Here is a 26258-nt window from a genome sequence, read left to right as displayed (position 1 = left end):
TCTTCTACTAGGATGAGACAGGTTATGAAGAGCCTCAAAAATTTCTCACCGCATTGCTGCCGGCACAAAAGGCCTAGGTCTCCCTGTGGACAAGTCCTTGGACTGTGGACAGTGTTTCACCTGATTCAGCTAGGCCATTATATCCTCACACCTGCCTCTGCAATTGGATCCTTGCCTTCCTCCATCAAAGACCACAGTCAGTACAAATTGGAAAAAAAATCCTTGAAAGTGGCACCACAGGTAGATAGGGTTGTAAAGAGAGCTTTTTGGCATATTGGCCTTCATAAATCAAAGTATTGAGAATTGGAATTAACATTCAATAAGAATTTAGACTGGTAAGTGGATGGAAGGTGTATGGAGGGCTATGGACTGAGTGCAGTTCAGTGGGACTAGTTCAGTGCAGACTAGAAGGGCTGAAGAGCCTCCATCCTAATTGTTGTGAGTTTGGCCATTCTGGAGAAAACTGCCTGAAAGACAGAGTGGGGGGGGGGGCGGTTAGGCTCTATTACTCAGTGCCACAATCATATGGTTCCCTTACTTGAGATATATACTTGTCTTAGTGGCTGTCTCCAAATGTGGGAATGTGTGCAAGTCTACCCAAGTACAGGAGTTTGTGTACTTCTGTTTCTCTCAGTCTAGCAGTATGTGTATGCCTTGTTCTTTGCACTGTTCCCTATTACTCGAAGGTACACTTGATGGATGAGGATTCGGCTGCTACTCCATATAACCTTTTACAGCACGGAAACAGGCCATGTCGACCCTTCAAGTCTGTACCGGTTCACTTGAACAACTCCACTAGCTCCTCCGCAAACTCCTGAGGAAGTAGAGGCTTTCTTCATGATGCCATGTGAACTGAAACCCTCCTCCTGATTCTGTCCACATTGCACATCCCTCTCAGAAAGAAATTCCATCCACCACACTGTCCAAAGTGTGCTCAATCAAATGTGGGCAAAGAGCAGCTGGGGAAAAAGTGGAAGCATTCCATTCTCACTCCAGCATCTTTCTATCTTTGCATAAGCCGACAATTTGCAGCAGTTCACTGAGATCCTTTTAAAGGCTGAAGTTCTGATGTATTTGCTGCACAGAAAAAGTGCTGGCAGCAGAATAAAATTCAATAACATTGTATCATCACACATACTGTTTACCCTATTAGGAAGTGTAGCCTCGTGAAAATATCTGCCCTGTTGCACCAGGCTTGCTTCTGAAAACTATAATCCAAGTGAACAAGTCAGCATGATGTTAATGCTCCAACTAACAGCAAATTAATTTTTAAAACATCGATCTTTATAAATGGTTTATGATTATTGAGCAATTCACTTGAAATCTACCCAATATTGAGTTGGAGGATTTTACTTTTAATAATTATATTGAATTTCATATTTTTAGGTTTGCTTCTGATTGTTACAGTATTTTTCCTTTAGCAAAAATTTCAGCTGTGGAAAAAAGTTAAAAATATTATTAGTAAATTGCAGCCAGCTGTAAATGTGGGGTGATGCACGAAGCTTTTTGCTTTGTCTGTTCCCAGTTAATTCTGATTTCAGCCAAGCCAACATACCAAAACAGGCAGTCTTGCAAGGGGGTGGGAAAATCACAAAGAGAAGCAATAAAATTCGTGATCAGAGGGTTTCATATTCTTTACCTGTGCCTTGCAATTCTTCTGGGATGCAGATGAATAATTTATCACAGATAACTATTTGTGGCATTTTACTTACTACCTTAGTGCCAATGGTGGAGGATTTGACAAAAGTACTGCCATTAAGTGTCAAGCTCTCTTTAGAGTAGTGGTTTTCAAACAACCCCCCTAAACTCACATTCCATGTTCAGTAATCCCTATGCATTAAGTGCTCTGTGATTAGTAAGGGATTGCTGAAGGTGGTATGTGAGTGGGAAGAGAAGGTTGAAAATCACTGCTCTAGACCCAGTTGTTATTGAAATATTTTGCTTGAGAAAAATTGTCATTGGCCCATTTCCTTTGGAGTTATGAAACCGTGCACATAATGAGTCAATTAGGTACGATTAAAACAGTGGTTTTCAAACTTTTTCTTTCCACTCATATACCACCTTAAGCAATCCCTTACTAATAATCACAGAGCACCTATGGAATAGGGATTGCGCTTAAAGTGGAATGTAAGTTTAGGGGGCAGTTTGAAAACCACTGCTTTAGAGCAACTAGAAATCACAGAAGGTGGAATCTGCATCAATCAACCAATTGCTGGAGAAACTCAGCATCTGTGGAGGGGGAGGGGGCAGGGAGTTACCAGTATAAAGAGGAGAGGGCAAGAGGTGAGACAAGGGTCAGCAGATGATAGGTGGACAGAGGAGGGTTGAAAGATGGAACTGGAAGGGGGACAGAAACAACTGTGGATGTGGACAAGGAGGAAATAAAACCCAGATGAAGGGTGAAGGTGGTGATAGGTGCTGGGTTAGGCTATACTGTCAAGGTGTAATACATGTTGTTCTGCTAGTTTGTCGTGAAGGAGACCAAAAGGATGAGAAGGCAGGTGTGGGAATGAGAAGTGGGGTTGAAATGACAAGCTTGGGATGGCCATTGTGATGAAAGCACAGGTACTCTGCAAACTGGTTGCCTAGTGTGAGCTTGGTCTCGCCGACATGGAGGAGGCTAGATCATGAGCAGCAAATGCATTAGACAGGGTTTGAGGAGGTGCACATGAATGTTTGTCTCCCCGGAAGGCTGTTTGGATCCCTATAGGTGGCAAAGAAGGAGTTGCAAGTTCCTCCTGCAGTTGTTGGGAAAAGTATCAAGAGACAGGGAGGGATGAGTGGACCAGGGAGTAAAATAGAGGCTGGTGGGTTTTGTGGGTAAATGTTTAGGATTCCACTCAAGTTGAGCAGGGATGTGGAAGTATCAAATTTCTAGCAGAGTTTTCATGATTATGCTCTGAATTTGTCTTCCACATATATGTGATGTAGGATGTTCTCCAATGGTTTCATTTAAAAACAGAAAATAACAGCTCTTCAAACCTGCTATTCAACAGGATCATGGATGATCATCTGTTTCTGCATTCTCCCAGTATACCATGATCCTTTTAGCATTAAGAGATGTATCTACCACCTGTTGGAATAAATTAAATGACTTTGCCTTGATTGCTTCCTGAGGAAACAGAATCAAGATTCATTGCATAAACATGTCATAAAATTTGTTGCTTCATTGGTGTATTCCAGTGATGCATCACCCTCTTTGAGAAGAAATTTTTCTTAATGTCAGTCTTAATTGGCAAATCTTGCATCCCAAGTGTATTTCATGACTTTAGACTTTCCAGCCATCAGAAATATCCCATATCGAGTTCAGTCCTGTTACAATTTTATAGGGTTTCTAGAAGATCTCCTCTCATTCTTCATTATTCAAGTTAATATGGACTTAACCAGCCCAACTTGCATATTTGCCTTTCTATCATGGAATCAGTCCAGTAAATCTTTATTTCATTTCCTCCATGGCCAGAACATCTATCATTGCATACGATGATCAAAAATGCATATGAAGCTTCAAGCAGTGTCTTGCTGAAGTCCTGTTTATCCAGATTAAACTGTAATTGTCATGCATCTGGCCACTCTCAATCATGTTTCAACCTAAATCACTTGAAACCCGCTTTGTTTCCTTCTCACAGCTCACATTATCTGATAAACTGGCTGGGCAAAATAATAGCTGAGCAAGACTAAGTCATGTGTTAGTGATGACAGATATTTTAAAAATTACAGTATTTCAATGTAAAATGTTCTTTACATATATTAATATTTTATCAAACAGCCTTTAAAATGCATAATAATTTGAATAATTTTAATAGCATTAATTTATTTTAAAAAATTCTCACTAACTTGCACCATTTTAAAGACCATACAGGGTCAGATGAGAGTTTTTGTCCACAAAATCAAAGGAAGCCCAATGGAAGCTATCAATGAAGAGGGAGTAAGGGCACCTGGCTGCCAACTTCAAAATTCAGGCGAGTTGCATCTTTTGTGGATGAACTGTAAAACTGAAAATAGAAATGAATGGGATTTTTTTGAAACTTTAGACATACAGCACAGTCACAAGCCATTTTGACCCACAAGCCTGTGCCAATTACACTCAATTCATTTGCAACCCCAGTACCTATTGAATGTTAGGAGGAAACTGGAGTCCCTGGAGGAAACCCACATAGACAGAGGGAGAACATACAAACTCATTACAGACAGCACGGGATTCAAACCCCGGTCCCAATTGCTGGCGCTGTAATAGCGTTGTTCTAAATGATATGCCAACTGTGTTTCCCCCAGGGAATAGCAAGGTTATTTTCAGATTGACAAACTGAAACTAGTTGGCTTCCATAAATATCAGAGCTGGACAGTTCACCTTTACAATTCATATTGATGATTATTGTTGTAGTTGCTTACATCCACATTTGCTAATTATGCCAAGTGCAATTTATGCAGTTTTGGTCTTCAATAATTGACATGCTTGCCTTGGCAGATTTGTTAATTATTCTCTAGGATTGACTAGGATGTTCCTTTACTCATTTTTTTTTAAATGAAGAGTGACCTCATTGAAATATACAAGAGGTGGGTGTTGAAATGTTCTTTTAACTGTAGTGTCCAGAAGTGGGACAGACTGTTAGTATTCTACTCATATCTGTCAATCTTACACTCAATGTCACCAAAACCAAGGAGCTGATTGTTAAGTCAGGAAGGCAAAACCAGAGATGAAAGATCCAGTGATCATTGGGGTATCAGCGGTGGAAAAGGGTGAGCAAATTTAATTCCTGAAAGTCACCATCTCGGAGGATCCTTCCTTGACCCAACTCACTAATGGCATCATGAAGAATGCATGTCAGTGGAGATTTGGTATGACATCAGAAACCCTGGCAAATTTCTACAGATGTATGGTGGAGGGTGCTGACTGGTCGCATCATGGTGTGGTGCAAAAGGTACTGAACGCAGCCCAGGACATCACAGGCAAAACCCTCCTTAATATCGAGAACATCTACAGGGAATACTGCTGACAGAAAGCAGGAGCAATCATCAAGGATCCACACCACTGAGCACATGCTCTGTTCTCACTGCTGCCATCATTAAAGAGGTATAGGTGCGACAAGACTTGCATCACTAGGTTCTGGAACAGCTGATAACTCTCTATCATCAGACTCCTCAACAACAAACTCAATTAGGGACTCATTTAAGGACTCTTACTTTTGCACTTTATTGATTTTTTTCTATCTGTATTGCACAGTTTGTTTAGGTTTCTACCTCACCTGCTGGAAAAAGAATCTCAGGGCTGTATGTAATCTGACAATAAATCTGAATATTCTAATTTCTCGGCATATTATTGGGTTTCACTCCTCTTATGCCAGAGCCTTGAAATGGAAGATGTAGATGAGATGTAATTGAGATTCTATAATCCTGGCTTCGATATATCAAAGTGGTCAGAAGGCCTGAAGATTGGCAAGTTATGAACAGTAAAGTTTAAACCTACTCACTTCAATAGACTTTGATGCTGAAGATCACATGCACAAACCCCTTTACCAGTGATACAAAGACAAAATGGATGATTCCTTGTTCATACTGGGGGGGAAAATGAAATAGAATTACCAAAATGCCACCTTATTTATGTAGGACCTACAGCTTCAGAAAATGAAAACACTGAAGCCAAATTTAAAGGGACATTTTGGGTCTGTGTGCCAATTTATGTAAAGAATTTCCAGGATCATTCTAAACGTCCATCTTGTTCTTTTTGATCCCAGAGATTTACTAGGATGTTGCCTGGATTGGAGAACATATCTTATGAGGCAAAGTTGACAGAGCAAGGGCTTTTCTCTTTGGAGCAAAGGTTGAAACTTAATACAACAGACATAGATCAGCAGTTTTTCCCCAGGGAGGGAGTAGCAAACACCAGAAGACATCGGTACAAAGTGAGAGGTGGCAAGTTTAGGGGAGATGTCAGGAATAGGTTTTTTTACAAAGTGTAGTGGGAACTTGGAATGCATTGCCAAGGCTGGTGGTGGAGGCTGTGACAATAGGGGCATTTAAAAGACCCTTAGACAGGCATATGAATGCAGGACAAATAGAGGGTTATGGGTATGAGTTAAGGAAGGTTTAGTTTGTTGAGCATTTATTTAGGTCAGCGCAACATCGAGGGCTGAATGGCCTGTACTGTAATGTTCAATATTCTTTACAGAAAGAGCTCTCTGATCCACAGCCTTAAGGAAGATGGCTCAGTCACATCCTCGCAAATGGGCAGAGGATCAGAAGATCTTTTTATATTGAACTGTATGACTCTAAGGCTACAGACAGAACAGCCTTCCAAAACTTCCTGTCCTCTATTACAGAAATCTTAAGTGATATTAAAGACCAGCCAATTACCCTGGGGGAGCTGACACTCCACTGCTCCACTGTTCCTTTAATTGTAGTGAAACCCCCGGAAACGATAGCTTACCAGCTAAGTTGTACACGGCCCTGTGGGATTTGGTGGGCTCAGACTCACTACAAGTATACAACTTGCAGAAGGGAATCATCACCCTCATCTTCAAACAGAAGGGGGAGGAGGAATTGAAGAGCCATATCATTGTTAAATGTTAATTACAAAATCCTGTCCAAAGTATTCGCCAATCGAGTCATGTCTGCCCTGGGTCAGGTGATCCACTCAGGATTGAGTCAGACATTCAGAACTGCTGGAAGACCATCAACTTGGTGAAAGATACACTTTGGTCTGTCCGAAACCTTTGGTCTTCAGTATATGGAGACATTGGTGAGGGTATGCTGATGGCTGGCATATTCCAGGCTGCAGGAGTGCATGCTGAGGACGCAGCCAATGCGAGGGCACCGTGGGGGAGGTACCACAGTCTAGAGCAGCCATTCTCAATCTTTTTTTTGGCCATGACCCCACAAAATTCTGCTCAAAGTTTAAGGGCCCCCTTCTCTGTGAAGTAATCAGGTTTTGGTTTCTTTCGTATTTCTCTCCTGCTGACAGCATTTAAAAAAATGATGTTACGCATAAAAAAAAGTTAATAGAAAACAAGGCTTTTACTTAAATGTGCTTGGCCCACGGGAGGGGGGGGTGGGCGTTGGACCCCATTGAGAATGACTGGTCAAGAGTCCTACTTTCCTGTTACCAGGCATTAAGGGGCTGAGACTGAGGGATGGCCTCTCAAATGACAGGGGGGTATGTGAGTGGAAAGAAAAGTTTGAAAACCACTGTTTTAATTGAACCTAGTTGACTTGTTATGAGCACAGTTTCTGAACTCCAAAGGAAATGAGCTAAAGACCATTTTTCTCAAGCAAAATATTTCAGTAACAATTGGGTCGACAGTAGTGGTTCTTAACCTTCTCTTCCCACTCACATACCACCTTAAGTAATCCCTTACTAATATCAGAGGACTGATGGCAGAGGGATTACTTAAGGTAATATGTGAGTGGAAAGAAAAAGTTTGAAAACTACTCCTCTAATCCTTTCCTATTCATATAACATATAAATTTGAATGTAACAATTGTCCTCACTTCTACCACTTCCTTCATCTGCTTATTGCATAGAGCCACCACCCTTTAAAGAAGGTGTCCCTCAGGTCCCTTTTAAATCTCTCCCCTCAAATCTGTGCTGCCCAGTTTTATATTCACCTATTCTAGAACAAAGGGTATGACTATCTTTTTTTTGTAATTCTTTATTTATTGCACTATGAACCATATCAACCAATATATTTACAGATGCATCTCTTTAAATATTCAGTGACATTTTCTTTTTTCCCCATCCCTCCCTTCCTCTTCGCACCCTCTCCAAAAAACAGTAAATATTGAACATATAAAATAAATCAATATCTTTATACAAAAGGAATACAAACAAAAAAGACGTATCATCTATTTATTCATATTAAATCTGATCCTGTTTATCTTCTTATCATTTTAGGTGGTGGTCCGAGGCCTGCTCTTTCTGTTATGCTCCATATATAGTTTCCACGTTTTTTCAAACATTGTAACTTTGTCTTTTAAATTATATGTGATTTTTTTTCCCAATGGGATACACTTGGTTATATATTCCGTTAATGTTTATAGTCATATAGTCCAACGTGGCCATCTTATATCTTTCTTTTCAATTCTTTTCTGCCTCTTCACCACCTCCATCCTTTTCCATTACTGTTTTTTAAGTTTTCCTTTTTAATCTCAATATATGACAACACACTTAAGACATGAAATACCCCAACAATCCCCACAAGCAATAACCCTTTAACCCCAACTTAACCTCCCCTTCTTGGATTGCCCTTTGTCGGCAACAACTCCCCTTTCCATTCAGTTTGCAAACTTACTTGCAAGCGTCCACTGATTTCGCAGTGACCATTATTCTCCCCCCCCCCAGAAAACACTATTTTCCTATACTTATAACAAAGCTCTCTCTTTTTTTTTAAACTTCTCTTCCCCTTCTCTTATCCATCTTTAAATCTTTATAGATACATTATCTTTACTTTATATTTTTACATATTTTCTTGTCACTCCTCCTCCTCTCTTTTTCTGTCCTGCAAATGTTCAGCAAATTCTTGGGCTTTCTTTGGGTCCGAGAACAGTCTATTCCGTTCCCCAGGAATAAATACTTTGAGTACTGCTGGATGTCTTAACATAAAGTTATACCCTTTCTTCCATAAGATTGTTTTTGCCGTGTTGAATTCCTTTCCCCTTCTTTGAAAGTTCGAAGCTTATGTCTGGGTAAAAAAATATTTTTTGTCCCTTATATTCCAACGGCTTATTGTCTTCTCTAACCTTCTTTCTAGCCTGCTCCAGTATGCTTTCTCTTGTCGTATATCTTAGAAGTTTTACCAATATGGATCTCGGTTTTTGATGTGGTGGCGGTTTCGGTACTAGCGCTCTATGCGCCCTTTCAATTTCTATTTCTTCGTGTGAATTTGTCATTCCCAACACCTTCAGGATCCATCCTTTTATAAATTCCATCATATCTGACCTTGCTTTGCCTTCTTTCAGGCCCACTATTTTTATGTTGTTTCACCTACTGTAGTTTTCCAATAAGTCAATTTTTTGTGACAATAAATCTTGTGTCTCTTTAATTTTTTTTCCACTCTCTTCCAACTTCCCTTTAAAATTATTTAACTCCATTTCTACAGCAGCTTCTCGTTCCTCCACATTTTCTACTCTTTTCCCTATTTCAGTCATGACCAACTCTAAGCTTTGCATTCTGTCTTCAGCTCTTTTCATTTTTCTTTCAATTGAACTAAATTCTAATGATGGCCATTCTTTTAATGACCTCATTTGTTCTTTACACTTCAACAATATTACAGTGGTATATCATCATTTCAGAAAAATAACACAAAATTCATGGTTACTTTGCTGGCAGCTGTCATAATGCATCCATTCTGTATAATATCCATCCATTAATGGGAAGGATGACTGCTTAAGGAGAAAGGATGTTCCACAAATGCAGCTGTGGACATTCTTCCACATCCCACAAGTCTGCTTTGCTTCTCTTTCTCTTATAATTGGGGGCTCCAAGTAATGCTCATGGCAACTCCTTGTTTGCCTTTTTGGCAGGCAAAGGTTGAAGTAATAATACTTAAATACAATACATTTTTTTGTATAACACATGACAATAAATGAACCTTTGAACCTGTTGAAATAAAGAGTAAGGGAACCCATCAGCAACAAACTGAAAATAGCACTGAAACCTACTAGTGTAATTTAAGGCAATTTTGTTCAGCTAGAAAACTGGAAATTTAAAATTGCCACCTGTTGTGAGATTTGAATCATTAGTCAAGCAAGATCTGGATTTCTAATTTAACAATTGCTTTCATATCCCTTTCAAGAGGCATATTGCAACTGTGAAATCATCAATCACATTAAAAAAAAGTACATAGGCAGCAAACTTGGAAGGATTTTTAAGCTTTTTTTTTTTACAAACATTTCATGTGCCAGAAAGTTTGAAAAAAATGTATTATTGAGATGTAAAGTGAAATAGTAAAAATAACAATATTTTAGTTTTAAAATCCATTAAATGGCTTAGAATCTTCATTTGTCAAATTTCCCCCTTTTCAGGGCCAAAGTTAAACATAAATGTGAAATGTCACATTTTAAAAGTTAATTTACGATGAGACTAAAAGATCAAATACCTATTTTTTGTCAACGTTGCATTATCTCATTTACTGTGGAGAAAAATTATAAAAGAGCGCAGGTCGAAGAGAAACAACAAAAAAAATCTGCAGGGCTTGGATGTTTGGGCGACCTTCTTTTAAATTGCTGTAAACTTCACAGGTGGGTAATGTTGCATTGATCTGAACATGCTGCAATGGCCAAATCCAGCTCATAGTCGCAACTTCATTTGTCATCCCTGCAACAAAAGCCTCAGCACGGTTCTCTCCAGGCTGATGCCGCTCGCCAGGTCGATTTCAAGCTTCTGGGACTGGGTGGCAGAGGGACAGGCCAGAGCCCCATCTAAAGCACGTGTTGAGCCAGGGAGGTTGCAAATGTGCACGTTTTCTCAGGGCGAAATGAGGGATCTCTGGTAGGTATTTAAAAGGCAATCCGGAGTGACTAACACCAGTTCCTCGTTCAGGCAGAAGGCAAATCCAACCATCCTGTGAGCAGATCTAAAAGCTACTTCTGCCCCCTCTCTTAAGTGAACATTAAACGCGGTTCTTTGGACGTTGGGCAACTAGATTGAGTTCACGTTCAGAAAGTGGAAAATAAAATGGGAATGGCTGGCAGTTGCAAACTGGACGTCAATAGAAATAAACACCAAAGGCTGCAGAAACTAAGCAGATCAAATAGAATACTTATACAAAGGTAAAGGTGCATAACCAGCATTTCGGGCTTGTGCCCCTGGTCAAGGAAAAGCAAGAAGTCAAACCACTGTTGGAGAAACTAAGCAGGTCAAATAGAATACTTATACAAAGGTAAAGGTACATAACCAGCATTTCGGGCTTGTGCCCCTGGTCAAGGAAAAGCAAGATGTCAAAGCACTGCTGGAGAAACTAAGCAGGTCAAATAGAATTCTTATACAAAGGTAAAGGTGCATAACCAGCATTTCGGGCTTGTGCCCCTGGTCAAGGAAAAGCAAGATGTCAAAGCACTGCTGGAGAAACTAAGCAAGTCAAATAGAATTCTTATACAAAGGTAAAGGTGCATAACCAGCATTTCGGGCTTGTGCCCCTGGTCAAGGAAAAGCAAGATGTCAAAGCACTGCTGGAGAAACTAAGCAGGTCAAATAGAATACTTATACAAAGGTAAAGGTACATAACCAGCATTTCGGGCTTGTGCCCCTGGTCAAGGAAAAGCAAGATGTCAAAGCACTGCTGGAGAAACTAAGCAGGTCAAATAGAATTCTTATACAAAGGTAAAGGTGCATAACCAGCATTTCGGGCTTGAGCCCCTGGTCAAGGAAAAGCAAGATGTCAAAGCACTGCTGGAGAATCTAAGCAGGTCAAATAGAATTCTTATACAAAGGTAAAGGTGCATAACCAGCATTTCGGGCTTGTGCCCCTGGTCAAGGAAAAGCAAGATGTCAAAGCACTGCTGGAGAAACTAAGCAGGTCAAATAGAATACTTATACAAAGGTAAAGGTGCATAACCAGCATTTCGGGCTTGTGCCCCTGGTCAAGGAAAAGCAAGATGTCAAAGCGCTGCTGGAGAATCTAAGCAGGTCAAATAGAATTCTTATACAAAGGTAAAGGTGCATAACCAGCATTTCGGGCTTGTGCCCCTGGTCAAGGAAAAGCAAGATGTCAAAGCACTGCTGGAGAAACTAAGCAGGTCAAATAGAATTCTTATACAAAGGTAAAGGTGCATAACCAGCATTTCGGGCTTGTGCCCCTGGTCAAGGAAAAGCAAGATGTCAAAGCACTGCTGGAGAAACTAAGCAGGTCAAATAGAATACTTATACAAAGGTAAAGGTGCATAACCAGCATTTCGGGCTTGTGCCCCTGGTCAAGGAAAAGCAAGATGTCAAAGCACTGCTGGAGAAACTAAGCAGGTCAAATAGAATACTTATACAAAGGTAAAGGTGCATAACCAGCATTTCGGGCTTGTGCCCCTGGTCAAGGAAAAGCAAGATGTCAAAGCACTGCTGGAGAAACTAAGCAGGTCAAATAGAATACTTATACAAAGGTAAAGGTGCATAACCAGCATTTCGGGCTTGTGCCCCTGGTCAAGGAAAAGCAAGATGTCAAAGCACTGCTGGAGAAACTAAGCAAGTCAAATAGAATTCTTATACAAAGGTAAAGGTGCATAACCAGCATTTCGGGCTTGTGCCCCTGGTCAAGGAAAAGCAAGATGTCAAAGCACTGCTGGAGAAACTAAGCAGGTCAAATAGAATACTTATACAAAGGTAAAGGTGCATAACCAGCATTTCGGGCTTGTGCCCCTGGTCAAGGAAAAGCAAGATGTCAAAGCACTGCTGGAGAAACTAAGCTGGTCAAATAGAATTCTTATACAAAGGTAAAGGTGCATAACCAGCATTTCGGGCTTGTGCCCCTGGTCAAGGAAAAGCAAGATGTCAAAGCACTGCTGGAGAAACTAAGCAAGTCAAATAGAATTCTTATACAAAGGTAAAGGTGCATAACCAGCATTTCGGGCTTGTGCCCCTGGTCAAGGAAAAGCAAGATGTCAAAGCACTGCTGGAGAAACTAAGCAGGTCAAATAGAATACTTATACAAAGGTAAAGGTACATAACCAGCATTTCGGGCTTGTGCCCCTGGTCAAGGAAAAGCAAGATGTCAAAGCACTGCTGGAGAAACTAAGCAGGTCAAATAGAATTCTTATACAAAGGTAAAGGTGCATAACCAGCATTTCGGGCTTGAGCCCCTGGTCAAGGAAAAGCAAGATGTCAAAGCACTGCTGGAGAATCTAAGCAAGTCAAATAGAATTCTTATACAAAGGTAAAGGTGCATAACCAGCATTTCGGGCTTGTGCCCCTGGTCAAGGAAAAGCAAGATGTCAAAGCACTGCTGGAGAAACTAAGCAGGTCAAATAGAATACTTATACAAAGGTAAAGGTGCATAACCAGCATTTCGGGCTTGTGCCCCTGGTCAAGGAAAAGCAAGATGTCAAAGCGCTGCTGGAGAATCTAAGCAGGTCAAATAGAATTCTTATACAAAGGTAAAGGTGCATAACCAGCATTTCGGGCTTGTGCCCCTGGTCAAGGAAAAGCAAGATGTCAAAGCACTGCTGGAGAAACTAAGCAGGTCAACTAGAATTCTTATACAAAGGTAAAGGTGCATAACCAGCATTTCGGGCTTGTGCCCCTGGTCAAGGAAAAGCAAGATGTCAAAGCACTGCTGGAGAAACTAAGCAGGTCAAATAGAATACTTATACAAAGGTAAAGGTGCATAACCAGCATTTCGGGCTTGTGCCCCTGGTCAAGGAAAAGCAAGATGTCAAAGCACTGCTGGAGAAACTAAGCAGGTCAAATAGAATACTTATACAAAGGTAAAGGTGCATAACCAGCATTTCGGGCTTGTGCCCCTGGTCAAGGAAAAGCAAGATGTCAAAGCACTGCTGGAGAAACTAAGCAGGTCAAATAGAATACTTATACAAAGGTAAAGGTGCATAACCAGCATTTCGGGCTTGTGCCCCTGGTCAAGGAAAAGCAAGATGTCAAAGCACTGCTGGAGAAACTAAGCAGGTCAAATAGAATTCTTATACAAAGGTAAAGGTGCATAACCAGCATTTCGGGCTTGTGCCCCTGGTCAAGGAAAAGCAAGATGTCAAAGCACTGCTGGAGAAACTAAGCAGGTCAAATAGAATACTTATACAAAGGTAAAGGTGCATAACCAGCATTTACGGCTTGTGCCCCTGGTCAAGGAAAAGCAAGATGTCAAAGCACTGCTGGAGAAACTAAGCAGGTCAAATAGAATACTTATACAAAGGTAAAGGTGCATAACCAGCATTCAGGTAAAGGTGCATAACCAGCATTTCGGGCTTGTGCTCCTGGTCAAGGAAAAGCAAGATGTCAAAGCACTGCTGGAGAATCTAAGCAGGTCAAATAGAATTCTTATACAAAGGTAAAGGTGCATAACCAGCATTTCGGGCTTGTGCCCCTGGTCAAGGTAAAGCAAGATGTCAAAGCGCTGCTGGAGAATCTAAGCAGGTCAAATAGAATTCTTATACAAAGGTAAAGGTGCATAACCAGCATTTCGGGCTTGTGCCCCTGGTCAAGGAAAAGCAAGATGTCAAAGCGCTGCTGGAGAATCTAAGCAGGTCAAATAGAATTCTTATACAAAGGTAAAGGTGCATAACCAGCATTTCGGGCTTGTGCCCCTGGTCAAGGAAAAGCAAGATGTCAAAGCACTGCTGGAGAAACTAAGCAGGTCAAATAGAATTCTTATACAAAGGTAAAGGTGCATAACCAGCATTTCGGGCTTGTGCCCCTGGTCAAGGAAAAGCAAGATGTCAAAGCACTGCTGGAGAAACTAAGCAGGTCAAATAGAATACTTATACAAAGGTAAAGGTGCATAACCAGCATTTCGGGCTTGTGCCCCTGGTCAAGGAAAAGCAAGATGTCAAAGCACTGCTGGAGAAACTAAGCAGGTCAAATAGAATTCTTATACAAAGGTAAAGGTGCATAACCAGCATTTCGGGCTTGTGCCCCTGGTCAAGGAAAAGCAAGATGTCAAAGCACTGCTGGAGAAACTAAGCAAGTCAAATAGAATTCTTATACAAAGGTAAAGGTGCATAACCAGCATTTCGGGCTTGTGCCCCTGGTCAAGGAAAAGCAAGATGTCAAAGCACTGCTGGAGAAACTAAGCAGGTCAAATAGAATACTTATACAAAGGTAAAGGTACATAACCAGCATTTCGGGCTTGTGCCCCTGGTCAAGGAAAAGCAAGATGTCAAAGCACTGCTGGAGAAACTAAGCAGGTCAAATAGAATTCTTATACAAAGGTAAAGGTGCATAACCAGCATTTCGGGCTTGAGCCCCTGGTCAAGGAAAAGCAAGATGTCAAAGCACTGCTGGAGAATCTAAGCAAGTCAAATAGAATTCTTATACAAAGGTAAAGGTGCATAACCAGCATTTCGGGCTTGTGCCCCTGGTCAAGGAAAAGCAAGATGTCAAAGCACTGCTGGAGAAACTAAGCAGGTCAAATAGAATACTTATACAAAGGTAAAGGTGCATAACCAGCATTTCGGGCTTGTGCCCCTGGTCAAGGAAAAGCAAGATGTCAAAGCGCTGCTGGAGAATCTAAGCAGGTCAAATAGAATTCTTATACAAAGGTAAAGGTGCATAACCAGCATTTCGGGCTTGTGCCCCTGGTCAAGGAAAAGCAAGATGTCAAAGCACTGCTGGAGAAACTAAGCAGGTCAAATAGAATTCTTATACAAAGGTAAAGGTGCATAACCAGCATTTCGGGCTTGTGCCCCTGGTCAAGGAAAAGCAAGATGTCAAAGCACTGCTGGAGAAACTAAGCAGGTCAAATAGAATACTTATACAAAGGTAAAGGTGCATAACCAGCATTTCGGGCTTGTGCCCCTGGTCAAGGAAAAGCAAGATGTCAAAGCACTGCTGGAGAAACTAAGCAGGTCAAATAGAATACTTATACAAAGGTAAAGGTGCATAACCAGCATTTCGGGCTTGTGCCCCTGGTCAAGGAAAAGCAAGATGTCAAAGCACTGCTGGAGAAACTAAGCAGGTCAAATAGAATACTTATACAAAGGTAAAGGTGCATAACCAGCATTTCGGGCTTGTGCCCCTGGTCAAGGAAAAGCAAGATGTCAAAGCACTGCTGGAGAAACTAAGCAGGTCAAATAGAATTCTTATACAAAGGTAAAGGTGCATAACCAGCATTTCGGGCTTGTGCCCCTGGTCAAGGAAAAGCAAGATGTCAAAGCACTGCTGGAGAAACTAAGCAGGTCAAATAGAATACTTATACAAAGGTAAAGGTGCATAACCAGCATTTCGGGCTTGTGCCCCTGGTCAAGGAAAAGCAAGATGTCAAAGCACTGCTGGAGAAACTAAGCAGGTCAAATAGAATACTTATACAAAGGTAAAGGTGCATAACCAGCATTCAGGTAAAGGTGCATAACCAGCATTTCGGGCTTGTGCCCCTGGTCAAGGAAAAGCAAGATGTCAAAGCACTGCTGGAGAATCTAAGCAGGTCAAATAGAATTCTTATACAAAGGTAAAGGTGCATAACCAGCATTTCGGGCTTGTGCCCCTGGTCAAGGTAAAGCAAGATGTCAAAGCGCTGCTGGAGAATCTAAGCAGGTCAAATAGAATTCTTATACAAAGGTAAAGGTGCATAACCAGCATTTCGGGCTTGTGCCCCTGGTCAAGGAAAAGCAAGATGTCAAAGCGCTGCTGGAGAATCTAAGCAGGTCAAATAGAATTCTTATACAAAGGTAAAGGTGCATAACCAGCATTTCGGGCTTGTGCCCCTGGTCAAGGAAAAGCAAGATGTCAAAGCACTGCTGGAGAAACTAAGCAGGTCAAATAGAATTCTTATACAAAGGTAAAGGTGCATAACCAGCATTTCGGGCTTGTGCCCCTGGTCAAGGAAAAGCAAGAAGTCAAACCACTGTTGGAGAAACTAAGCAGGTCAAATAGAATACTTATACAAAGGTAAAGGTACATAACCAGCATTTCGGGCTTGTGCCCCTGGTCAAGGAAAAGCAAGATGTCAAAGCACTGCTGGAGAATCTAAGCAGGTCAAATAGAATTCTTATACAAAGGTAAAGGTGCATAACCAGCATTTCGGGCTTGTGCCCCTGGTCAAGGAAAAGCAAGATGTCAAAGCACTGCTGGAGAAACTAAGCAAGTCAAATAGAATTCTTATACAAAGGTAAAGGTGCATAACCAGCATTTCGGGCTTGTGCCCCTGGTCAAGGAAAAGCAAGATGTCAAAGCACTGCTGGAGAAACTAAGCAGGTCAAATAGAATACTTATACAAAGGTAAAGGTACATAACCAGCATTTCGGGCTTGTGCCCCTGGTCAAGGAAAAGCAAGATGTCAAAGCACTGCTGGAGAAACTAAGCAGGTCAAATAGAATTCTTATACAAAGGTAAAGGTGCATAACCAGCATTTCGGGCTTGAGCCCCTGGTCAAGGAAAAGCAAGATGTCAAAGCACTGCTGGAGAATCTAAGCAGGTCAAATAGAATTCTTATACAAAGGTAAAGGTGCATAACCAGCATTTCGGGCTTGTGCCCCTGGTCAAGGAAAAGCAAGATGTCAAAGCACTGCTGGAGAAACTAAGCAGGTCAAATAGAATACTTATACAAAGGTAAAGGTGCATAACCAGCATTTCGGGCTTGTGCCCCTGGTCAAGGAAAAGCAAGATGTCAAAGCGCTGCTGGAGAATCTAAGCAGGTCAAATAGAATTCTTATACAAAGGTAAAGGTGCATAACCAGCATTTCGGGCTTGTGCCCCTGGTCAAGGAAAAGCAAGATGTCAAAGCGCTGCTGGAGAATCTAAGCAGGTCAAATAGAATTCTTATACAAAGGTAAAGGTGCATAACCAGCATTTCGGGCTTGTGCCCCTGGTCAAGGAAAAGCAAGATGTCAAAGCACTGCTGGAGAAACTAAGCAGGTCAAATAGAATTCTTATACAAAGGTAAAGGTGCATAACCAGCATTTCGGGCTTGTGCCCCTGGTCAAGGAAAAGCAAGATGTCAAAGCACTGCTGGAGAAACTAAGCAGGTCAAATAGAATTCTTATACAAAGGTAAAGGTGCATAACCAGCATTTCGGGCTTGAGCCCCTGGTCAAGGAAAAGCAAGATGTCAAAGCACTGCTGGAGAATCTAAGCAGGTCAAATAGAATTCTTATACAAAGGTAAAGGTGCATAACCAGCATTTCGGGCTTGTGCCCCTGGTCAAGGAAAAGCAAGATGTCAAAGCACTGCTGGAGAAACTAAGCAGGTCAAATAGAATACTTATACAAAGGTAAAGGTGCATAACCAGCATTTCGGGCTTGTGCCCCTGGTCAAGGAAAAGCAAGATGTCAAAGCACTGCTGGAGAAACTAAGCAGGTCAAATAGAATTCTTATACAAAGGTAAAGGTGCATAACCAGCATTTCGGGCTTGTGCCCCTGGTCAAGGAAAAGCAAGATGTCAAAGCACTGCTGGAGAAACTAAGCAGGTCAAATAGAATACTTATACAAAGGTAAAGGTGCATAACCAGCATTTCGGGCTTGTGCCCCTGGTCAAGGAAAAGCAAGATGTCAAAGCGCTGCTGGAGAATCTAAGCAGGTCAAATAGAATTCTTATACAAAGGTAAAGGTGCATAACCAGCATTTCGGGCTTGTGCCCCTGGTCAAGGAAAAGCAAGATGTCAAAGCACTGCTGGAGAAACTAAGCAGGTCAAATAGAATTCTTATACAAAGGTAAAGGTGCATAACCAGCATTTCGGGCTTGTGCCCCTGGTCAAGGAAAAGCAAGATGTCAAAGCACTGCTGGAGAAACTAAGCAGGTCAAATAGAATACTTATACAAAGGTAAAGGTGCATAACCAGCATTTCGGGCTTGTGCCCCTGGTCAAGGAAAAGCAAGATGTCAAAGCACTGCTGGAGAAACTAAGCAGGTCAAATAGAATACTTATACAAAGGTAAAGGTGCATAACCAGCATTTCGGGCTTGTGCCCCTGGTCAAGGAAAAGCAAGATGTCAAAGCACTGCTGGAGAAACTAAGCAGGTCAAATAGAATTCTTATACAAAGGTAAAGGTGCATAACCAGCATTTCGGGCTTGTGCCCCTGGTCAAGGAAAAGCAAGATGTCAAAGCACTGCTGGAGAAACTAAGCAGGTCAAATAGAATACTTATACAAAGGTAAAGGTGCATAACCAGCATTTCGGGCTTGTGCCCCTGGTCAAGGAAAAGCAAGATGTCAAAGCACTGCTGGAGAAACTAAGCAGGTCAAATAGAATACTTATACAAAGGTAAAGGTGCATAACCAGCATTCAGGTAAAGGTGCATAACCAGCATTTCGGGCTTGTGCCCCTGGTCAAGGAAAAGCAAGATGTCAAAGCACTGCTGGAGAATCTAAGCAGGTCAAATAGAATTCTTATACAAAGGTAAAGGTGCATAACCAGCATTTCGGGCTTGTGCCCCTGGTCAAGGTAAAGCAAGATGTCAAAGCGCTGCTGGAGAATCTAAGCAGGTCAAATAGAATTCTTATACAAAGGTAAAGGTGCATAACCAGCATTTCGGGCTTGTGCCCCTGGTCAAGGAAAAGCAAGATGTCAAAGCGCTGCTGGAGAATCTAAGCAGGTCAAATAGAATTCTTATACAAAGGTAAAGGTGCATAACCAGCATTTCGGGCTTGTGCCCCTGGTCAAGGAAAAGCAAGATGTCAAAGCACTGCTGGAGAAACTAAGCAGGTCAAATAGAATTCTTATACAAAGGTAAAGGTGCATAACCAGCATTTCGGGCTTGTGCCCCTGGTCAAGGAAAAGCAAGAAGTCAAACCACTGTTGGAGAAACTAAGCAGGTCAAATAGAATACTTATACAAAGGTAAAGGTACATAACCAGCATTTCGGGCTTGTGCCCCTGGTCAAGGAAAAGCAAGATGTCAAAGCACTGCTGGAGAATCTAAGCAGGTCAAATAGAATTCTTATACAAAGGTAAAGGTGCATAACCAGCATTTCGGGCTTGTGCCCCTGGTCAAGGAAAAGCAAGATGTCAAAGCACTGCTGGAGAAACTAAGCAAGTCAAATAGAATTCTTATACAAAGGTAAAGGTGCATAACCAGCATATCGGGCTTGTGCCCCTGGTCAAGGAAAAGCAAGATGTCAAAGCACTGCTGGAGAAACTAAGCAGGTCAAATAGAATACTTATACAAAGGTAAAGGTGCATAACCAGCATTTCGGGCTTGTGCCCCTGGTCAAGGAAAAGCAAGATGTCAAAGCGCTGCTGGAGAATCTAAGCAGGTCAAATAGAATTCTTATACAAAGGTAAAGGTGCATAACCAGCATTTCGGGCTTGTGCCCCTGGTCAAGGAAAAGCAAGATGTCAAAGCGCTGCTGGAGAATCTAAGCAGGTCAAATAGAATTCTTATACAAAGGTAAAGGTGCATAACCAGCATTTCGGGCTTGTGCCCCTGGTCAAGGAAAAGCAAGATGTCAAAGCACTGCTGGAGAAACTAAGCAGGTCAAATAGAATTCTTATACAAAGGTAAAGGTGCATAACCAGCATTTCGGGCTTGTGCCCCTGGTCAAGGAAAAGCAAGATGTCAAAGCACTGCTGGAGAAACTAAGCAGGTCAAATAGAATTCTTATACAAAGGTAAAGGTGCATAACCAGCATTTCGGGCTTGAGCCCCTGGTCAAGGAAAAGCAAGATGTCAAAGCACTGCTGGAGAATCTAAGCAGGTCAAATAGAATTCTTATACAAAGGTAAAGGTGCATAACCAGCATTTCGGGCTTGTGCCCCTGGTCAAGGAAAAGCAAGATGTCAAAGCACTGCTGGAGAAACTAAGCAGGTCAAATAGAATTCTTATACAAAGGTAAAGGTGCATAACCAGCATTTCGGGCTTGAGCCCCTGGTCAAGGAAAAGCAAGATGTCAAAGCACTGCTGGAGAATCTAAGCAGGTCAAATAGAATTCTTATACAAAGGTAAAGGTGCATAACCAGCATTTCGGGCTTGTGCCCCTGGTCAAGGAAAAGCAAGATGTCAAAGCGCTGCTGGAGAATCTAAGCAGGTCAAATAGAATTCTTATACAAAGGTAAAGGTGCATAACCAGCATTTCGGGCTTGTGCCCCTGGTCAAGGAAAAGCAAGATGTCAAAGCACTGCTGGAGAAACTAAGCAGGTCAAATAGAATTCTTATACAAAGGTAAAGGTGCATAACCAGCATTTCGGGCTTGTGCCCCTGGTCAAGGAAAAGCAAGATGTCAAAGCACTGCTGGAGAAACTAAGCAGGTCAAATAGAATTCTTATACAAAGGTAAAGGTGCATAACCAGCATTTCGGGCTTGAGCCCCTGGTCAAGGAAAAGCAAGATGTCAAAGCACTGCTGGAGAATCTAAGCAGGTCAAATAGAATTCTTATACAAAGGTAAAGGTGCATAACCAGCATTTCGGGCTTGTGCCCCTGGTCAAGGAAAAGCAAGATGTCAAAGCGCTGCTGGAGAATCTAAGCAGGTCAAATAGAATTCTTATACAAAGGTAAAGGTGCATAACCAGCATTTCGGGCTTGTGCCCCTGGTCAAGGAAAAGCAAGATGTCAAAGCACTGCTGGAGAAACTAAGCAGGTCAAACAGTTATAGGGCCAAGATAAGGGGACTGAACCCCCACGAAGCCCTCGCCTGGCACACACCTTGCTGAAGGGCTCAAGCCCGAAAGGTTGGAGACGCATCTTTATCTTTGGACACTCTTTGACCTGCTCCAACGTGGCGCCTTCACGTCCACCACGGTTTCTCCTGCCCTTTCCTGTTTAACTTTAGTCAATGCGAGTGCAATTTGTCCACGGGTCAACTGCTCTGCGGCCAATTCCATTGCAGGGCCCGGCCACGCTCGGGCTCCGACACCTCCGGCAGGCCCCGCCCTCCACCGCGCGCGGCCCCGCCCTCTTCCGCGCCCCAGTTTCACTTCGGACAAAACGCGACTGAATGATCCGAATAGAAACCGAAAAAGGCGAGAGGAGCGAAAACACAAAGCCCTCAGTGCGTCACCTGGTCCTGACGTGACGCCGCCGCCGCCGCCGCCGCGCCCGCGTCCGCGCACGCGTGCAGCCCCCCTCGGAGGGAACGGTCGCCGCCGCGCCTGCGCAGTCGCGCCGCTCGTCGCCATTGCTGGCTGGGTCTCCGCGTTACGGCCCAGCGACGAGGCTGAGGGCTCTGAGTGAGGGGACGGGGCGGAACGGACAGCGTGGCCTGGGGAGGAGGAGGAGGTTGTAGTAGTACTAGTAATAGTGGTTGGGGGGGGGGGGCGGGGGAAGAGGAAACAGGCCGCCGGGGTTTTCCGCGCTGGGGAATCCGTCCTCCGTTTGATGGATCCGAGGATCGCCTGGTTTCAGCCAGAACAGCTCGGACCTGCCAACATTCTGTGGATGCAAATTTGGGAAACGACGCAAGGGCTGAGGAATCTGATCTTCAATAATAACTGTGTGGCGGCCCCGGCCCCGAGCGTGGGCAGCGACAGCATGCTGAGGGAAAGAGGCGGCCAAGGAGGAGGGGACTTCCTCCCACTCGAGCCCAGCGCTGACCACAGCAACAACTTCGCGGGCGGCCCGGGCGAAGAAGGGGGCTGGAGGAAGAGCTACCCCGACAACAGCAACAGGAGCAGCGTGTCGGGCAACAAGAGGAAGCGGGACAACAAGGCCAGCACATTTGGATTAAACTACAGCCTCCTGTCTGGCGGTGGCCACTACAACGGCATTCCTTGGAAAAGCCGGAACTACCGAGAGGGAGTGGTCGGGTAAGGATGCACCTTCCCTCGCTTGCCATTTCTCGGATGGCCGGGGTGTTGGGGAGGACTTCACGAATCCTGTTTAAGGGGTGTCCTATGTGGAACCCATTTGTCGTTGTCAAGATAGATCTCGATTGAAAGTGAGCCTCTCGCAGCCTTTTTTTGGTACCATGGGGAGGAAATGCAACAGTGTCCCTTCTCATTGCACAAATGCGATGGATCATTCCCTTATGCAACTTTTGAACGATTGGCCATGTCTTCATGCAATGAGCGCTTAATCTTGATTGAATCTCGTATTAATGTGCCTAGGGACAATTATACTTTGATCCATGGTTACTAATCTATGATATCCCAGGACTAGGAGAGCAGGAAGTCAACCTTGAATACAAGGGATGGATATATTCTTTAGGAAAATCACTTTCTTTATTTTCAAAGTCGAAAAAGCACACGACTGGAATAATTCGATTTTCTTTAGACCTGTAAGGTAAAAGGTATATTTTGAGATATTGATTCTACAATAATTATTTAATTATGATCGTGTCCTTTTGTTGGTGGAAGAATGGGGAAATAATTAAATGTAAGCTCTATGAAGAGCTGTTTGCTTAATTACAAAACTGAAAGTGCTGACCTCATCCAAACCTTAATCCATTTTACCTGGTTGCTGGAATGGGCAATTTTGCCAAATGTTGATGCTGCTTCGTACTTTTTTTGATCTTGCACGTGTGTAGTTTAGGCATTTTTGGCCAAATGGCTGTTGAAAAATCCCGTTAGATTTTTGTGGGTTCGACAATTTAATTCCATAGATCTTAAATTGATTTTTTTTTTGGTATGGCACCACATTAGAACTATTAAAACTGTCACATTTTGTCGGTGATTTCAAGATGATTATTTTGTGGGAACGATCACATTTTGAAATGGAGTGGACAAGTAAAATAATTATCTCCTCAAAGATTTGAAAGTAGTGTGCATGATAAACTTCATTCAATCCACGTGGTAGCAGCTATCAATTTGTCAAATTTGGAAAATGTAACATCATTAAACTAAGATGTTTTTGTCTGTGTAGAACTGTCGATGTTTCGAGTGGAAAAAAATTGATGCTTTTTTAAAAAAAAACATTCCATAGGTGCAGTTATTGTTTTCAAGGGTGGCTGCAGAACTTGGAAAATATTTTTGTTTAGTCATTGTGATTAAATATTTTTGCTAATTATTATCTGTTCACGATTTTGTCCATTAGTTTGCATTTAAACTGTTAATTTAGATTTACATAATTGAAATTTGTTTTAAATTAAGTTATGGAGGAATAAATTACTAAAAACAGTGCAAGAGACATTTGGCGAAAATGAGAAGTGACTTTTTTCTTGGTAATAAATGAGCAATTATGATACTCGTGGGTTCATTTTAAAAAGTCCCATCTTTGGTATGGGTGAAAGTATAACATCTATTGACATGGGATATTGAACACTAAAACTATAGTTCAATGAAACTCGTGTCTTGCTCCATATTTTCTTAGAACCACTTTCAGTCCATTGAGCTTATGCTGACTCTTGGAGCCGTCTCATTTCTCTACTTATTCCTCATTGGCCCATCAAATCTGGGTTTGTTGCCTTACTTCTTGACTTCCATAATTAGTGATTAAAACACAATATTCCTTTAAACTCCTAACTGGCAAGTTTTTTTGGATGTGGGAGAAAACAGAAACGCGACTAAAATCCATGCAGTCTGGAGAGAACATAAAATTTCATGCAGGCAACAGTCTTGATCAGGTTCAAACTTGGGTTGCAATAAGACAGCCACAGCACCTGTTGCAACACTGTGCAATCCTATGCTGCTCTTTATCTTCCCCTGATATTGCTTGCCAAATGGAGTCAACTAAATGTAACTAGGGCCTCAAAATTGGGGATGTTGCCCTTGGAGAGGACACTGATGTTGCTTTGCTTGACCTTCCAGTGAATATGAGAATGTTGGATATATTTTCCCAATAACCTGTAATGTCAATTACAGATAGTCAAACTCTCAGATGCAAATGGAAGGCCAGAGAATCACCAAAGCTTGATGGATCATGAATTTTTGAAAAATTGGGCCAGGTCTGTCTGAACTCTTGATCTTCAAATTGCCTTTTCATCAGTTGACTCAAGGCTGTGGCGCATATTGAAGGCAGTAAAGTTTAATTTTTAAATGTCTCCTTTGTTTAGCGGTCATTCTGAAATGTGAGATACGGTCTTGCTACAAAATAGTTGTCAGAGATCAGAGTGTTGCAGGAAATGCAAGTTTGAAGAGGACCTTTTGACTTGCAGATGTTGAGTGTAAGGTCTATCCTATATGTTTTTGTGAAATCCTTCTCTGCTCAACTGTTGAAGTTTGGGTAACCTTGATTCTGGTTTGTTGAATGCTTCCTCTTTTTGAAGAAGTTTACTTCATTTTGAGTTGCAAAATTGTGACAGGATAGATTGAGGAAATTGTTAGATCAGTGATATGGCCTTGTTTGAGACCATTCTTTACCAAAAATGGTTCTTATCTAGACACACAGATTAAAATTTTGCCTTGCATGCTTCCGTGGAACTAGCCTGTTGGAAACAAATTTCTGTGGGTAGAGGAATTTGAGACAGGTGATCTGCTTTCTCTTCTGATCAAGTCAAAAGCTTTAGTAAGGTTAAAAAGAAAGCCATGTATCGAGGTTGGTGCTGTTCCCTTCATTTTCCTTGGTGTCATGGAGATCATTGTGCCTCTATTTGGATGAAATCCATCCTATGATTTGATGTGAAGCTCTTTGGCCTCTTGGAAGAGGGACTGCCTCTGCAGGTACCATAGCTGGATTTGTTCTCTTTTTAAAACACTATTGCTAAGATCTCCTGAAATATCCTCCTCCTCCTTCCATATGTGTGTAATGAGGCTGTAGGTGACTGAATCGCTAGATTTAGGATTTATGCAGGGATACTGTTTGCTCCAGGGCAATGATATTTGATCTCTCAGCTTTTTGTTGAAGAATGGTGACAAGGTTGACCTGAATGGATGGCCTGAAAAGCCAGTCCAGGAGGTCTAATCCCTTGGAATCCAGGATAACATGGCCATTGAATGCAGAAGTGCCTTGAGGGTGGCAATGGAGATTGTTGCTCAGATTGGAGGCCTTTGAGGTGTGCTGCAGGGACAACTGCTGGTAACACCATTTGTCATTTATATTAATGACTTGGAAGACATTGGAGTCAGCATAGTTAGTAAGCTTGTGAATGACACCAAAATTAGTAGTCTAATGTGGATAGCAAACCAAGTTGTCTCAGATTATCTAGATGAATTTGGCAAAGTCTGTCAAGTCAGTGGGTGGCAGGGTTGGATGGTGAAAGGTGGGACCCTGGAGAATGTTGTTGAACAAAGACTGAGAGGTACAGGTATTTAGCTTCATGAAAATGGATATTCAGATATACAAGGTGGTGAAGATTATGATTGACATACTTGCCTTTGGTCAGAGCATTAAGTACAGGAGCAGGGTTGTCTTGTTACAATTGTATCAAATATTGGTCACACTGCACTTTGACTATTGTATACAGTTTTGGAGATGTACCATTAAGCTGGAAAGAATACAGTAAAAACTAATGAGAACATTACTGGAACTGCCAATTATAAGGAGGCTTGAATTATAAGAAAAGCTTGGTACTATTTTCCATGGAGCATAGGAGGCGAAGGAAGGCCACAGGGGTTTAGAAAATCGTGAGCAGCATAGATTAGGTAAATGGTCATGGCCTTTTATCAGGGTAGGGAAAGTCTGAAACTTAAGACCATCAAGATAAATAAGATGAGGGTATAAAGATTTAAAAGGGACCTTCAGGTCTTCACACTGAGTTTGGTAGTGTCATCAAAGTGGTAGAGGTGGGGCAATTATAAAGTTGTGGTGGCTCACCTTCCAGGAAATCGAACTGTCTCGGGCAGCACGATGACATCACCTTTGACCATGT

At 42.1% G+C, this 26258-nt stretch overlaps 1 protein-coding gene and 1 long non-coding RNA gene across 6 annotated transcripts in view; one reads left to right on the top strand and one right to left on the bottom strand.

Annotated features, from left to right (window-relative positions):
• The window catches only part of LOC138744856 (uncharacterized), a 43552-nt gene extending 21911 nt beyond the window's left edge, over positions 1 to 21641 (bottom strand). Inside the window, exons 1-2 of one of the 3 annotated variants that reach the window (XR_011345815.1) lie at positions 21576 to 21623; positions 5469 to 5553 (exon numbers count right to left, since the gene is read on the bottom strand). This is a non-coding gene — a long non-coding RNA (uncharacterized lncRNA). Of the gene's footprint in view, positions 1 to 5468; positions 5554 to 21220; positions 21542 to 21575 lie in introns of those variants that run through there. The other 2 variants (XR_011345814.1, XR_011345816.1) reach the window with 2 other exon arrangements.
• Positions 21642 to 21831: 190 nt separating this feature from the next.
• The window catches only part of tent4b (terminal nucleotidyltransferase 4B), a 64594-nt gene continuing 60167 nt past the window's right edge, over positions 21832 to 26258 (top strand). For 2 of the 3 annotated variants that reach the window (XM_069901621.1, XM_069901620.1), the window contains exon 1: positions 21832 to 22320. In XM_069901621.1, the coding sequence (XP_069757722.1) occupies positions 21893 to 22320 (428 nt within the window). In that variant the 5' untranslated portion in view covers positions 21832 to 21892. Of the gene's footprint in view, positions 22321 to 22688; positions 22796 to 26258 lie in introns of those variants that run through there. The other variant, XM_069901622.1, reaches the window with a different exon arrangement.

Source organism: Narcine bancroftii, chromosome 10 (assembly GCF_036971445.1).
Source record: "Narcine bancroftii isolate sNarBan1 chromosome 10, sNarBan1.hap1, whole genome shotgun sequence".
NCBI lineage: Eukaryota > Metazoa > Chordata > Chondrichthyes > Torpediniformes > Narcinidae > Narcine > Narcine bancroftii.
Note: the sequence above shows the minus strand (reverse complement) of the source record. Positions and strands in the feature narration are given on the sequence as shown.